The sequence below is a fragment of the Archocentrus centrarchus genome, chromosome 17, assembly GCF_007364275.1.
Source record: "Archocentrus centrarchus isolate MPI-CPG fArcCen1 chromosome 17, fArcCen1, whole genome shotgun sequence".
In the NCBI taxonomy this organism is placed as follows: Eukaryota; Metazoa; Chordata; class Actinopteri; order Cichliformes; family Cichlidae; genus Archocentrus; species Archocentrus centrarchus.
The window spans coordinates 25,975,377-25,988,020 of NC_044362.1; the positions used below are offsets into that span (position 1 = coordinate 25,975,377).

Sequence of the window (12,644 nt, forward strand, 5' to 3'; positions counted from 1 at the left end):
ATTCATAGTAAAAGCATTGTTCTGGAAAAAAAAAAAAAATCTTTGAGAATGTCACTAAATACTAACTTTTAATGAATACATATCTAAAACATTGGCGCACAGAATCTAGATTCCCCACCCCGTTCTACTGCCATTTATTGCAAGTAAAGTGTGTTAATGTATTTACAGTCACTTCTGCTTTACACCATAACTCCAGCAGATACGTGCAGCTGCAGGAGTACTGAGGCTACATCACAGCTTGTATGTGTACTCCTCTTAAAAAAGTGTAATCAGACACTGGAGCTATTTTGGCCTTGTGGGAATGAAAAAAAATCTGTGATTGATCAGAGTAAACTGCTTATGTGTTCTCGGCCTGTGACTGAGGCCTTAAAAATTCTTCAGATACAAACATTTGATTCAACTTAATATCTTAAGCTTATTCAATTTGTTTTATTGGGTTAATTGAGTAATAGGGTAAGTAATAGAGCTCTCTGCAGCTAATTTGTATTTTTTTTAAGCCCACCTACACACTGAGGAAAGAATATAGAGCAGGATTTCCATTAACAACTTGCAACAAGTGTAAATGAGGGTTAAGCTCTTACTGGTTAGGAAAAGATGGAGGTCGTGTTTAAATATCAAAACAAAAGATTGTTCCCATATTTTTTAACATATTTGATTTGCCAGTGAATACAACCAAGGCAATAAATTCCCTGCAAAAAAAGATTTTATTTTATATAAAAAAAATGCTTCCAAGGAGCACTCAGAGACTGCATCCTCTGCCAAGGTCAATGCCCTGTTGCACATTTCTAATGAAATGAATCCAGATCTACACCAGAAATAAATGGGTTCTTCTTTTGCCCATACTCCACCTCTCCACCCAAGGTTCATGAACTCCAGCTTGCTACTTTTCATGTAATTGTGCAAAGAAACAAAATGCAGTGATCACATACCTCTGCCTTGACTCACACTTTGGCAGAAAAAGACGTTAAAGGATTTAATACAGCTTTATTAGTCTATTGACCTTTCTACAAACTAATAAGATGCTTCCTGTGTGTCTTTTTAAATGTTTCCAGAAGGCAAGAACAACAGAAGAAGAGTCAATCAATCATCTCCATTCTTGGATTCTTGACCTGTGAGTGATTTTGTGATTTCTGTATACAGAACAAACCTCACTACTCTTAGAGCGTTTACTACAAAGGCTGCAGTGTACTCACAGTTGAAGTTAGAGGCGATGGAGTTCCCAGCCACGAGGCTGTGGACGGTAATCTGATAGATGATGTGGAGTAGCAGGAAGGACATACTGGTGAAGCAGAGCGACTGCAGCAGACGCCCTGTGTGGCCTAAAGGAGGAGAGCAGCTACAGTGAGTTCAACACCACTCAGTTTAAGGATTCCCACATGTTCTTTCTGACAGTCATGCACTGAAACACAGAAAAGTCTCTTTGTTGGTTTGTTTTTGTACTGAGAGCTTTATCAAACACAAAAGTGAAGTTTTCCTTCTTTTTAGCTGCGCAAAATTTAAAAAGTGCCTTTTCATTTAGTTTCCTTAGGACTTCAGTTTAGGACTGAATGGTTTGGAAAACAGACAGCTGTTTCTCATAGAAAAACCCAGCGTCTGGAGTCTGGAGCTGTTCTGAATGAATTAGTAAAGAAGGTGAGGGGAACTGGGACAGCACCCAAGGGGGATTTTCAGTGGATCACGATACATATCCTGGTCAAGAACTGGCAACGCTACAATTGAGCAAAACTTATTTTTACTGACAAGTCAAATAAACATTCTGGTGGACCACAAGACCTCTAAGTCTCCAATTTATCGTTCAGCAGAACAAGTTTTTGAACCTAATTCCGCTCTTTAGTTTCGGTGGCTGCTGGTGTTCACAATTAAGGACTTGGCCATCCAAGGCCATGCAGACATGTAGGTGTTGACTGTGAAGAATACAGCTGTCGATGGACATGACCGATCCTGGGAGGGGAGGATGAGAGCAGGCAGGGGAGCTGCCACAGCTGTTCAACACATGGCCGCTTTATAGTGCACCTACAGGTATTTGGGATAATTTCAGGAGTTGTTATGGTGCAAATTCTCAACAGCAGGTTTACTACTAATTATGAAAAGAAAAATTTTCATCACGAAGCAACACACGAGCATGATGAAGGTCTCGTACTTTAATTAATAAATAACAGTAATGTCTCTTGTTGGGCTGTTAGCTCCGGTTTTATCAAATTGTTTTATTTATCTGCACTGTTTGGTTCTTCACTGGGCAACAGCTCCATCTCATTAAATTTACTGCATCCTTGTGGGGAAGGCACAACGGTTTTACTATAGTGTGGCAATATCCTGGCTGAGGTGAGGTGCTACTGCTGAGCCTCTGGCCACTGAGGGCTAACCTTATCAAATGTGTGCAAGAACACACCACGTCTGACTTACTGCAGTAAATGTGAAGTAAAAACAATTTGTGTTAATTTCCCTTTGCAATTCCCACTGCTTTCACAATGGGGGAAAAGAATGCTTGTAAATATGACGTATGAGGAGTTTTTGCGAGCTTCTGCATCCAAACTGGTACAAAGGCTCAGGACATTGCAACTGGTTTGGCTTTACCCCCCGTTTTTCCTATCTGTAATAGAACATTTTTGTTGCATGACAGCCATCGGTCTTGTTTGCCAATGCTCATCCTGAAACAGTATTCCGCTTCACTTTTCAGTTTCAAAATACTATCCCAAGAGTACTTTTTAACTACTTTCAAAACAGAGGGCATTGTTTGGATTTAACAGTTCCTTCTTTTTCCTAACCAGTCAAAGAACTAGATCCATTTGACAACATTAAGATCTGATGAAACACATTGTCCTGCCAAAAAAGAAAAAAAAAAAAAAAAAAAAAAAAAAAAAGGCTAATTAAATCTTTTAAAGACCAATGCAATTTGGCCACTATGAGGAAGCCTGTTATCTGACTTAACAATAGGAGAAAAAGCATCTGAGGTCATAAAAAGGCACCAGAAAGATTATTTCTAAAAAAAAAAAAAAAAAAAGAAAGAAAAAGAAAGAAAGCAAAGCAAGAAGATGCAGATGTTTTTTTACTCCAGACACCCTCTGTTGGAAGTCTACAAGCTAAAACATAAACCTGATAAATCACCTATAACATCAAATATTTATATGAACTCATGTAAGAATGCTAAAAGACTCCCCTAAGGAAAACTGTCATGTCAGTTCCCATTTAACAAGGCATACAGCACCAACTGCTAAAGCCCTTAAAATGTTTGCTGCTCTTATGAGACCAATTGTACAGATTTTGTTCACCTCCACTGAGAATATCCTCAAAGGCACAAAGAGCCAAATACTTCAATTATGACATTAGAGAGTAAATCACAAAAACAATAACAACAAGTTGTGTAAGACAACTCTGTCTCTATGCTCGCGTATCCTTGGGCGCACAGTCGCGCTGCAGCTATTTTAAAGCAAAATACACCTAATGAATTATTCATGTCAGACATTTGGTTTAAATTAACGTTAAAGATTTAACTGCTGCACGTGCTTAAAGATGAAAAGACAAAATGAAACAGACCATCAAAACAAAGTAGCGAATTTAACTCAATTTCCTAACTCCCTCTAAAATGATTTTAAAAGAGCAGAACATGTGAGTCTCTTCAGCAAAATAAAATGTTTTATAAGTTTGTGCTGTCAGTGTCTAATTGGCATCTAGTATCTAGAGTTTGTAATATATGAATTAATAGGAATGTTGTGCTCAGCGAGAACCATGTTTGTTAGTAGACATTTTCATTATCTGGTCAAAAAATAACTAGAGATAAAATTAATTTCATTAAATGTTTCCACAGTAATTACTTTAAGCCACCCTGCATCTTAAAGGTATCGAACTGCACTGTAAATGGTAGAAATATGAGAAGCCTCTCTCATTCAACTATCTAACCAATATCTACCTAAAATCAGCTGTTTGTGCAATGATAACATCATAAGTGTTCCAGATGTTTTGTACATATTATATTATCCTATTATTAAGATCCTTTTTATTGCAACATCCTCACAGTGAGTCTGTCACCCTGCAGCCCCCTCCCTGATGACAGACAGCGGAGGCAGACAGATGGGATGCATGTTCTGACAGGTCACAGTGGAAGGATATGTCATACTTTGTGATGCCGATGACTTTACTCCTCGTGTTTTGGATAGTCCGACAATGTGTGGTGAAAGGTCACATAAACATAAGCTACTAAAAACGTCATCAACTTGCCGTTAAGGCTAAACAAAAGAACTGACATTTTGTTTTGCTATGAGTTGGGGTGGCGGTATACAAAATACTAATAATATCTAATATTTAAATTACCTTTCGATCAGCACTTCCTCGCTCCTGCTTTAAATGTTGCTACATCGCCATCATTTTGTGGATTAGCTCTTTTGGTTTGTATCCACCCCCCACCCCCTCCCTGCTACTTTAACGCAGTGGTTCTCAAACCTTTTGTGGCATGCGCCGCTACCCACAAATGTCATCAAACAAACCTGCTTCAGTGTTGAGATTTTATGGGTGGATTTGTTTCATATCATTGAAAAAATATCTTTGGGTTTCGTACTACATAAAAGTGGGTTGTTTAAAAAAAAATGTCTGAAATTAATTAATTATTAGTGGCTGGAATACTTTTTTTTTTATTGTTTTGTTTCTGTTTGTTAGTGTTGATGTGTGTCATTTAGGAAAAACTGTAAATATGTCAATGAGTGCATCCAGACATATCAGGCATGGGCCCAGGTTTTGTTTAAAACTAATAAGACAAAATTTTTCATATTAAATCATACATTATGACAGGAAAACAAAATAATAAATAATAGCAATAATGCACATCAGTCAAATTCATCTATGTTTTTTTTTTTGCAATTTTAATTGACTCAATATATGTTTAAGGTGGTGAAACACTCTGTAAAAAGCATACAAAAATTATTAACAATATTATGACGTGTACTACTGACACAGTACTGATGTAGTCTTTTTATGTATCACAGCTATCATTATCCCTAATGTATATCCTAGTATAACTGTTAAATGACTCTTGAAATCAGCAGCTATCAGCTGCATGAACATTCAGCTTTACTAGAAGTCTCTGCTCTTTAACTATTGATGAGATTGTAAGTGGTCCACTTTCTCTGCTCCCTCTTCTCCTCTCACTCTCTTCCTCCTTTACTTCCTGATTGTTATTTCAGCTGGAGACGTGCAGAGACAAATCTCGCACTGGACGCCGTTACGTCCAACAAAATGGGTTTATGTATTATTAAACACTGCATGTGGTCTCCTACAGAGGTCTGGGAGGTGTTCTGTTTAGTGTTTTGTGGTGGATGAAGTGCATAAAAGCGAGGCTGAAGTTGGCAGCTGAAATCCCACATTCATCACCCGTAAGGAGAACAGTCACCTCAGTCACTTCTCATAAACCACAGAGGTCCATTGTGATTCATATTTCTTTACAGGATTAATGGCTTCTGCATAGCTGTCAAAAGGTGATATGGAAGCTTGTTTACCAGCTTTAAAAGTGGCTTTCATTTGCTACATTCTTCTTTAAACCAAAACTCCAGAAAGGTTAAAGGTCACCTCCACCTTCGAATTGGATGAATTAATAAACAGCACACAGGCTGTGGTATTATGGCCTGAAAAGAGCAGCATTTCAGTTTCCTTTTCAGTAAATAAAATGGTTAGCCATTATAAAAAACAGCCCTCATCCCAATTTTCTTTTTTTTTTTCTCTACAAGAGACATTTTACAAGCTCTTTTGTGTTTTTCTTCTCAACAGTACAACTCATGTGTTTAGTTTCGTATCATTTATATGGATATTATATGAGTAAATAAACTAAACCTGAGCCTAAAATGGCAATTTTCATCAAGAACTCCTTAGATGTGGTCCTAATGGATCACATCTTTTTATCTCAGACCCGGCTAATCATGGATCATTTTTATTATTACAGATGGACTCAAGCCTGCGCTAACAGATATTACCTTTCATGGACTAAACTATGTGCCAAATCCACGCTTATCTCCAGGAAATTCAACTCTCCTGGAGAAGAGCTGGTTTGTTTTACAGAGAACAACAATTTAATTCAAAATCTGGGAAACAGTCAAGATTCTTGTCATGGGCAAAGCCACTGAATGCGTACAGCTTCAGAGTGGCACCGTAGATCTTACCTTGCATTGTTGTGCTTGTAGGCTCTGGGAAGAGTGGAATAAGCAGGAGATAGATGAGGTAGACGAAGGACAGGACATTGTACCTGAACAGGCAAGCTGCAGAAACAAAGACCCAAATCCAGTGTGAACACATGCAACTTTTGATTCTAAAAATAAAAAAAATTCAGCCATTCAATAGTGTGTTTATAAGCTTTGAGTCCATTACATAATGTGTAAGCGTAAATAAAGTGTAGAAGCTGGCAGTCAGATCGTCACTGAAAAGATATTTGAGAGAAACATGTGGGGAAAATCATTAAAATGTTCCTGCTGGCTCGTAGTAGTAAAACATCAAACGTTCCTCAAACTAAACTTAACACTCACAAACCTCATTATCTGTTCAACTGGCCTGCACCACAAAAACACGTTTGTTTTGAAGTACAGTAAAGACCTGATAGTCCTCGGACGTTAAAAGGGACAATTACTTGACTGAGCGGCCTGCAGTTATATCTGCCTCCACGCTATAAAATGCCTCAGTAAGCACAGCTTTATATCACGTGCAGATTTCAGAGTTTTTCATTGTGGACATTATTGAAACCAGATCATTTTTCAAGATTAAACTCTACAAAATGAAATCTTTGAATGTTTTGCAGCAGTGCAGCTAGCGCCATGCACCAGATGCCCTTAAGATACACAATGTACCTCAGAGTTTTCAAAACAGGAAAATAACTCCTGGTTGCCAAAACTTTAAATGAAATGCAGCCATGTGGCTGGAGCATGAAGAATATGTGATCCATGACAAAAGTGTGAAAATACAGTGTTTGATTTTAACCAAAGACCAAAATAAAGTTTAACTGATGTGGACTATTTTTAACTGTAAGGAATATTTGCAATTCCAGTTCCAGTTTTCATTTTATTTCATTTATCTATTACAGGGGCTCAAATCAGAATGAAATGAGTCAAATGAAAGACCAGCGATGGCTTTTGTTTACTTTACTGTGTCAGTGTTTGCTCATTTTTATCCATTTAATGGTTCAACAGCAATTAGTTGGCAACTACCGAAAATGAATCAACTGTTTTGGCAAAACGTTGACTGTTATAATTTTTCAAATATGCAGATTTTCCACACACAAAAAAAAAAAAGTAAAGTGGTCATCATTGGTTTGGACATTTTCTCTCTCTGCCTTTTCAAAATCACTTAGATGAAAAAAAAAAAAAAAAAAACAATTGGGAGATCGATTTAGAACAAAAATAAAAGCTGCAGTCCAGCTTCCACTGTGAATTTAGTCACTGTTTCGGTATTTATTATACATGACACTGGATTATATAACACCTTCCTGAACATTGCACACACAAATATATATGCACATCCCACCCAGGCACGTGATGCAGGTCTCATGATGAAAGTTAAAATGGTCTTGAGTGCAAGCATGACTTCCAAAATGCATTAATTGATGTATTGACCCATGATGCTCCTCATTTCCTGAGTCAGACTGACCCATCTGCCCTGACAGTCAATTTTTAACCATACTCTGGGGCATCAGCTTAATATTTAAAGCTTTTCAAGTTTTTCTTAAATTTGTGCAAAAAAAAAGAACAAAAAAACAAAAAAAACACTTTGAGCTACATAACTACTTATATTTTGTTGAACCTTTTTAGGTCAGGAGAGGGGAGGTGGGGAGGAAAGCACACACTGACTTAGTATAAAATGTGGACACACAGTCTGACCTCCTAAATTTCTCATTGCGGTTATATCAACAAGCTCAGAGTTTACAACCTGGTCGGCTGCACGAGTTATCGTCTCAGTCACGGACATCGGCAGCTACTGCTCTTGAACTACTGAGAAATTACACTTAAATGCTGAAAATGGTGCTTTTATTTATCTTTGCGTGCTCAATGGACCCATTCATTGACATTTAACTTGGCTCTGACTTTTCCCTCGCTCAAGCCCTGAAGTAAGTGTACCTTCTGGTTTTCTCAGTGCTCAGATGCAGACCAATGAAAACTAACAAAAGTTAATAAATGTTGCTCAGGTTGTCGTCTTTGGGCAGATCACAAACGTCTGTGATTAGTTACGAGTATGCATGAACGCTTGGCCTGCCGCACATTGAAACCACAAATATAATAATGACACAAATAGCACATTGTCATTATTGTTCTTTTTTTATTTTCTTTTTCAAAGGTTTTCACCAAGTCGGTGAGTTTTTGGGGTGATTGAGGAGAGAATGACTCACAATCTTTAATTTTTGGTCTTACACTATTTCTATCCACCCACTTCATTTTTATCTATATTAAATGTGGCATTGAATAATTTCTAAACCTGCAAATTTTCATGCTACCGCCATTAATCATCTGCCCTGAGTTTTAAATCTGAACTGGTCTCTAACCATACTTGATGTATAGATAATCTATCTATATGGCTCTGTTCCCACTGCTAGCCTGCAGACACTTGACCGCAGCCTTCCTGACCATTTGCCTTTGCTGCATGACTCACCATCTAAAGATTTTAACACAAGGAATGAAAATAAACTGCCCCTGTTTTAAGACATCAGATTACTGCAAAAATCCCCATTCATGGTTGAATCAAGCTTTTGTCTCTCCCAGTTAAACCTACTATTACAAACACACAAAGCCTAAACAAAGGAGAACCAAAACAACCGTTTGCAACCAACTAATTTCACAGTTTGAGCCCTCAAAAATGATGAAACGTGGCAGCAGATAAGACGGTGCAGTGCCAAGCTAAACCAAGCACTGGGAGATAAAGGAGTAAAATGAAACCGTTCAGGAGAAAGTAATAAAGAGCATACCACATCAACTGTTTTCATCTGAGCATGAAATATCTTCTGAGTGGATGTCTATCATGATACCATGATAGATAGCCACAATTTCCTAGTACTGCTTTCCAGATAAAATATATTCAAAGAGCAAATGATTTTAGCTAGTCTTCAGACTAACAGCTACCTTCATTATTAAACTATATTTTATTTCCTGGACTATTTGTTTGACCTATTGTCAACTTGTGACAAAGTTTCCACAGTTTAAAGTGATAACTTTACATGCATTTGGCCATTTTTTTCAGCTCAAAGCCAAAAGCGTTCCATTTACTATCAAAGAAAATGTTTTTGGAATATTTTATTGATTATTTAAGGCTATTTAAGGATGTTAGGGATAACCATTAACACTATTAACAATAAATAGTACAGCTCCAGGTGAAATATTAGTGTTTAGGTTAGTGTCAGATATAGTGGTGTGAAAAGCATTTGCTCCCTTCCTGATTTCTTAGTTTTTTTGTATATTTTTCATACTTACATATTTTAGATCAAACGAATATTAGACAAAGATAACCCAAGTAAATACAAAATGCAGTTTTTAAATGATGATTTCAATTATTAAAGGAAAAAGTTATCCAAACATACCTGGCCCGATGTGAAAAAGTAATTGCCCCCTAAACCTAATAACTGGTTGTGCCACCTTTGGCAGAAAGAACTGCAATCAAGCGTTTGTGATAAATGGCAATGAATACTTCACATCAGGGCGTGAACTGATGGCCGGATATTCTCCATCAGGATTTTCTGGTAGAAAGCAGAATTTGTGGTTCCATTAGTCGTCCAGGTCCAGAAGCAGCAAAGACAGCCCGAGACCCCCATCACACTACCTCCGCCATGTTTGGCTGTTGGTATGATGTTCTTTTTATGAAATGCTGTGTTAGTTTTACACCAGGTGTAACAAGACTCAAACAGTCCAACAAGTTCCACGTTTGTCTCGTCAGTCCAAGTCTTGGGGATCAGCAAGATGTTTTTTGGCAAATGTGAGATGAGTCTTTGTGTTCTTTTTGCCCAGTCTTTATTGTTGAATCATGAACTCTGACCTTAACTGAGTTAAAAAAAAACTGGCCTGCAGTTTTTTTAGATGTTGTTCTGGGTTCTTTTGAGGCCTCCTGGATGAGTCGTCGAGCCGCTCTCAGAGTAATTTTGGTAGGCCGGCCACTTCTGGGAATGTTCTGTTCCAAGTTTTCTCCATTTGTGGACAATGGTTCTCACTGTGGATAGCTGGAGTATCAAAGCCTTAGAAATGGCTTTGTAACCCTTTCCAGATTGACTTCATTCACTTCATGATTTCAGCGACTTTGTTTCTCAGTTGTTTCTTTAGATCGTGGCATGATGTGTTGCTTTTTGAGATCTTTTAGCCTGCTTCACTTTGTCAGTGAGGATCTGTTTAAGTGATTTCTTGAGTCAACAGGTCTGGCAGTACTCAGGCCTGGGTGTGGTTAGTGAAACTGAACTCAGCTTTCCAAAAAATGTGGTTAAACACAGTTGATTTTAAAATGGGAGCAATTACTTTTTCACACAAGACCAGGTAGGTTTGGAAAGCTTTTTTCCCTTAATAAATACAATCATCGTTTAAAAACTGGATTTTGTATTTACTCACATTTTTGTTGTCTGATATTTGTAACAATGATGATCTCAAACATTTAAGTGTGACAAATATGCAAAGAATGAAGAAATCAAGAAGGGGGCAAATACTTTTTCACAGGACTGCATGCAAGTCTTCCCATATGAGAAGCTGAAACCAGAAAAAAAAATGTATAATTTAGAAAAATTAAAGTGAATTAGTTTGACTGCACTACATCAAACAATTTAAAAACTGTTGTGAACTCAAACATGTATACACTGAATTTTCATGCAGAGTTTATCTGCTGAAGAACTTGTCTGATCTAAAATTAATCAAATTATTGCTGAATTATTTCCAGCCTGTTTTTACCCACGACAGAAGGATTTTATTTTATCTTTGCCTCCTGAAAGAACTTAGCTTAATATCTGGCTTTGGTGCTATCTTTGAACTCATTTTATTTTTAAGAATGATATTTTAATTGTGAAATAGCTTTTGTTTGTCTTTATGATCCTTGGCTTTAAACAGAACACTTTTGCCCCTGTTTCAAAGACTCAGAGTCAGCATATGTAATTCAGCAGCAGAGCATTTCTATATTAAAATACAACCTAAAGCATCGTGATTCCAGTGATGGTCCCTGCAGCATCTGCATGTTGCACAGCACAGCTGGCTAGCTGCTGCTTCTGTACAGTCACACCACAGGTTCAATACCAGATCAGACATTTGGAAAAGTGCACGCTCACAATTAAGTCTGCACTCCAAACTCTGCCAGTAAACACATAAACAGCGGCCTGTTTGATCAGCAAAACTCGAGCTGTGTGCAGATGCCTGTGTGTGTGTGTGTGTGTGTGTGTGTGTGTGTGTGTGTGTGTGTGTGTGTGTGTGTGTGTGTGTGTGTGTGTGTGTGTGTGTGTGTGGTGGTTGAGGGGATTGTGTACACATGGGCCCAGCAGTTCTGCGGGATTCAATAGAGGTGCTGTCAGATGGGCAACAGGAAACACAGACTATGCAACGTCAGTAGGCAAGTCTTTCACTAGGACATGAGAAAAGTGTCCGTCTCTGCATATAGCGTACTACTAACCATATGGTGTAATTGCAATGTAGGTGGTTGGGTTCAGATAACATCTGCAGTTTACTTCCTCTTGGTTCATTTAGCCATGGGAAGCCATTAATTTTACTTTTATATTTTATTTCTCAAAGCCAAAAACCTACACCGTCTGTCAGCTGATAGCTTCAGGTTTGATGGTTTACAAGTCCTCTGACTCTCAAACACAAGCAAAGAGAGAAAATCAGCTGATCAAGTGATTTTGATGACAAAAACAGCATCTGTTATCCCTGATGCTGTCTGATTCTATATGTTCCCTTCTTTCCACATACATTTCCTCCATCCTGACAGTTAATGATGCGTACAGCCGTAGTGAACGTTTATTTGCACTTTGAAAAAACATAAAATATTAAAGGTATGTTTACGATAAAAGGGAAGGCAAATATTCTCTCCCTCAGAACCGCATTATTAATTCATACTGTTAAAACGACTTTCCACGAATTAATGGAGACAATGCATGGACTCACAATTGCTTTTGGAAATAAAAGGGGCATCAGGCTGTCAAATGATACATTATAGTTGTACTGAGTGGGGCTTATCTATAGAAAGCATGCTGTTAGCTTTAAAAGTACGTTGGCCTCGTAAGTCTTACACAGACACCACATTGGAACCTCAATGGCAGTTAGACACTAATCACTTTTCACTTGTGGTCTACCACAGGATTAGAGCTGAAAATGCAAAGCAAACTGCATTCAACTGAAAGAGTCTGCATCCAAGGTGAGACAATATAAATAAGCATCTAATAATATTTCATCTTCAGTGAAATCAATCAGCTTTTTTAGGCTGGTTAAAGCTGCAAAAAGTCACAAAATAAGACGCTCCCAAGTTTGACAGTATGAGTCATCCTCCACGTCGGCATAGCAAATAAGTGAATCAGCCTGAAACTTTCAGTAACACAACAAACAGCTTCTTCCTCAGTGCAGAACACTTTTCTTAACAGAGTAACAAATTCAGTAAATGAACCAAAACCCAGCAGAAAAGAAAGAAAAAAAAAAAAAAGCACAGCTGACTGCAGTTCAGAGGAATGTGAA

The 12,644-nt window shown here is 37.8% G+C and overlaps 1 protein-coding gene across 1 annotated transcript in view; it reads right to left on the bottom strand.

The window, feature by feature from the left end:
• The window catches only part of piezo2b (piezo-type mechanosensitive ion channel component 2b), a 100,775-nt gene that overhangs the window by 86,559 nt on the left and 1,572 nt on the right, over positions 1 to 12,644 (bottom strand). Inside the window, exons 2-3 of the mRNA XM_030752225.1 lie at positions 6,144 to 6,239; positions 1,194 to 1,319 (exon numbers count right to left, since the gene is read on the bottom strand). Coding sequence (XP_030608085.1) covers positions 1,194 to 1,319; positions 6,144 to 6,239 — 222 coding nt within the window. The remainder of the gene's footprint in view (positions 1 to 1,193; positions 1,320 to 6,143; positions 6,240 to 12,644) is intronic.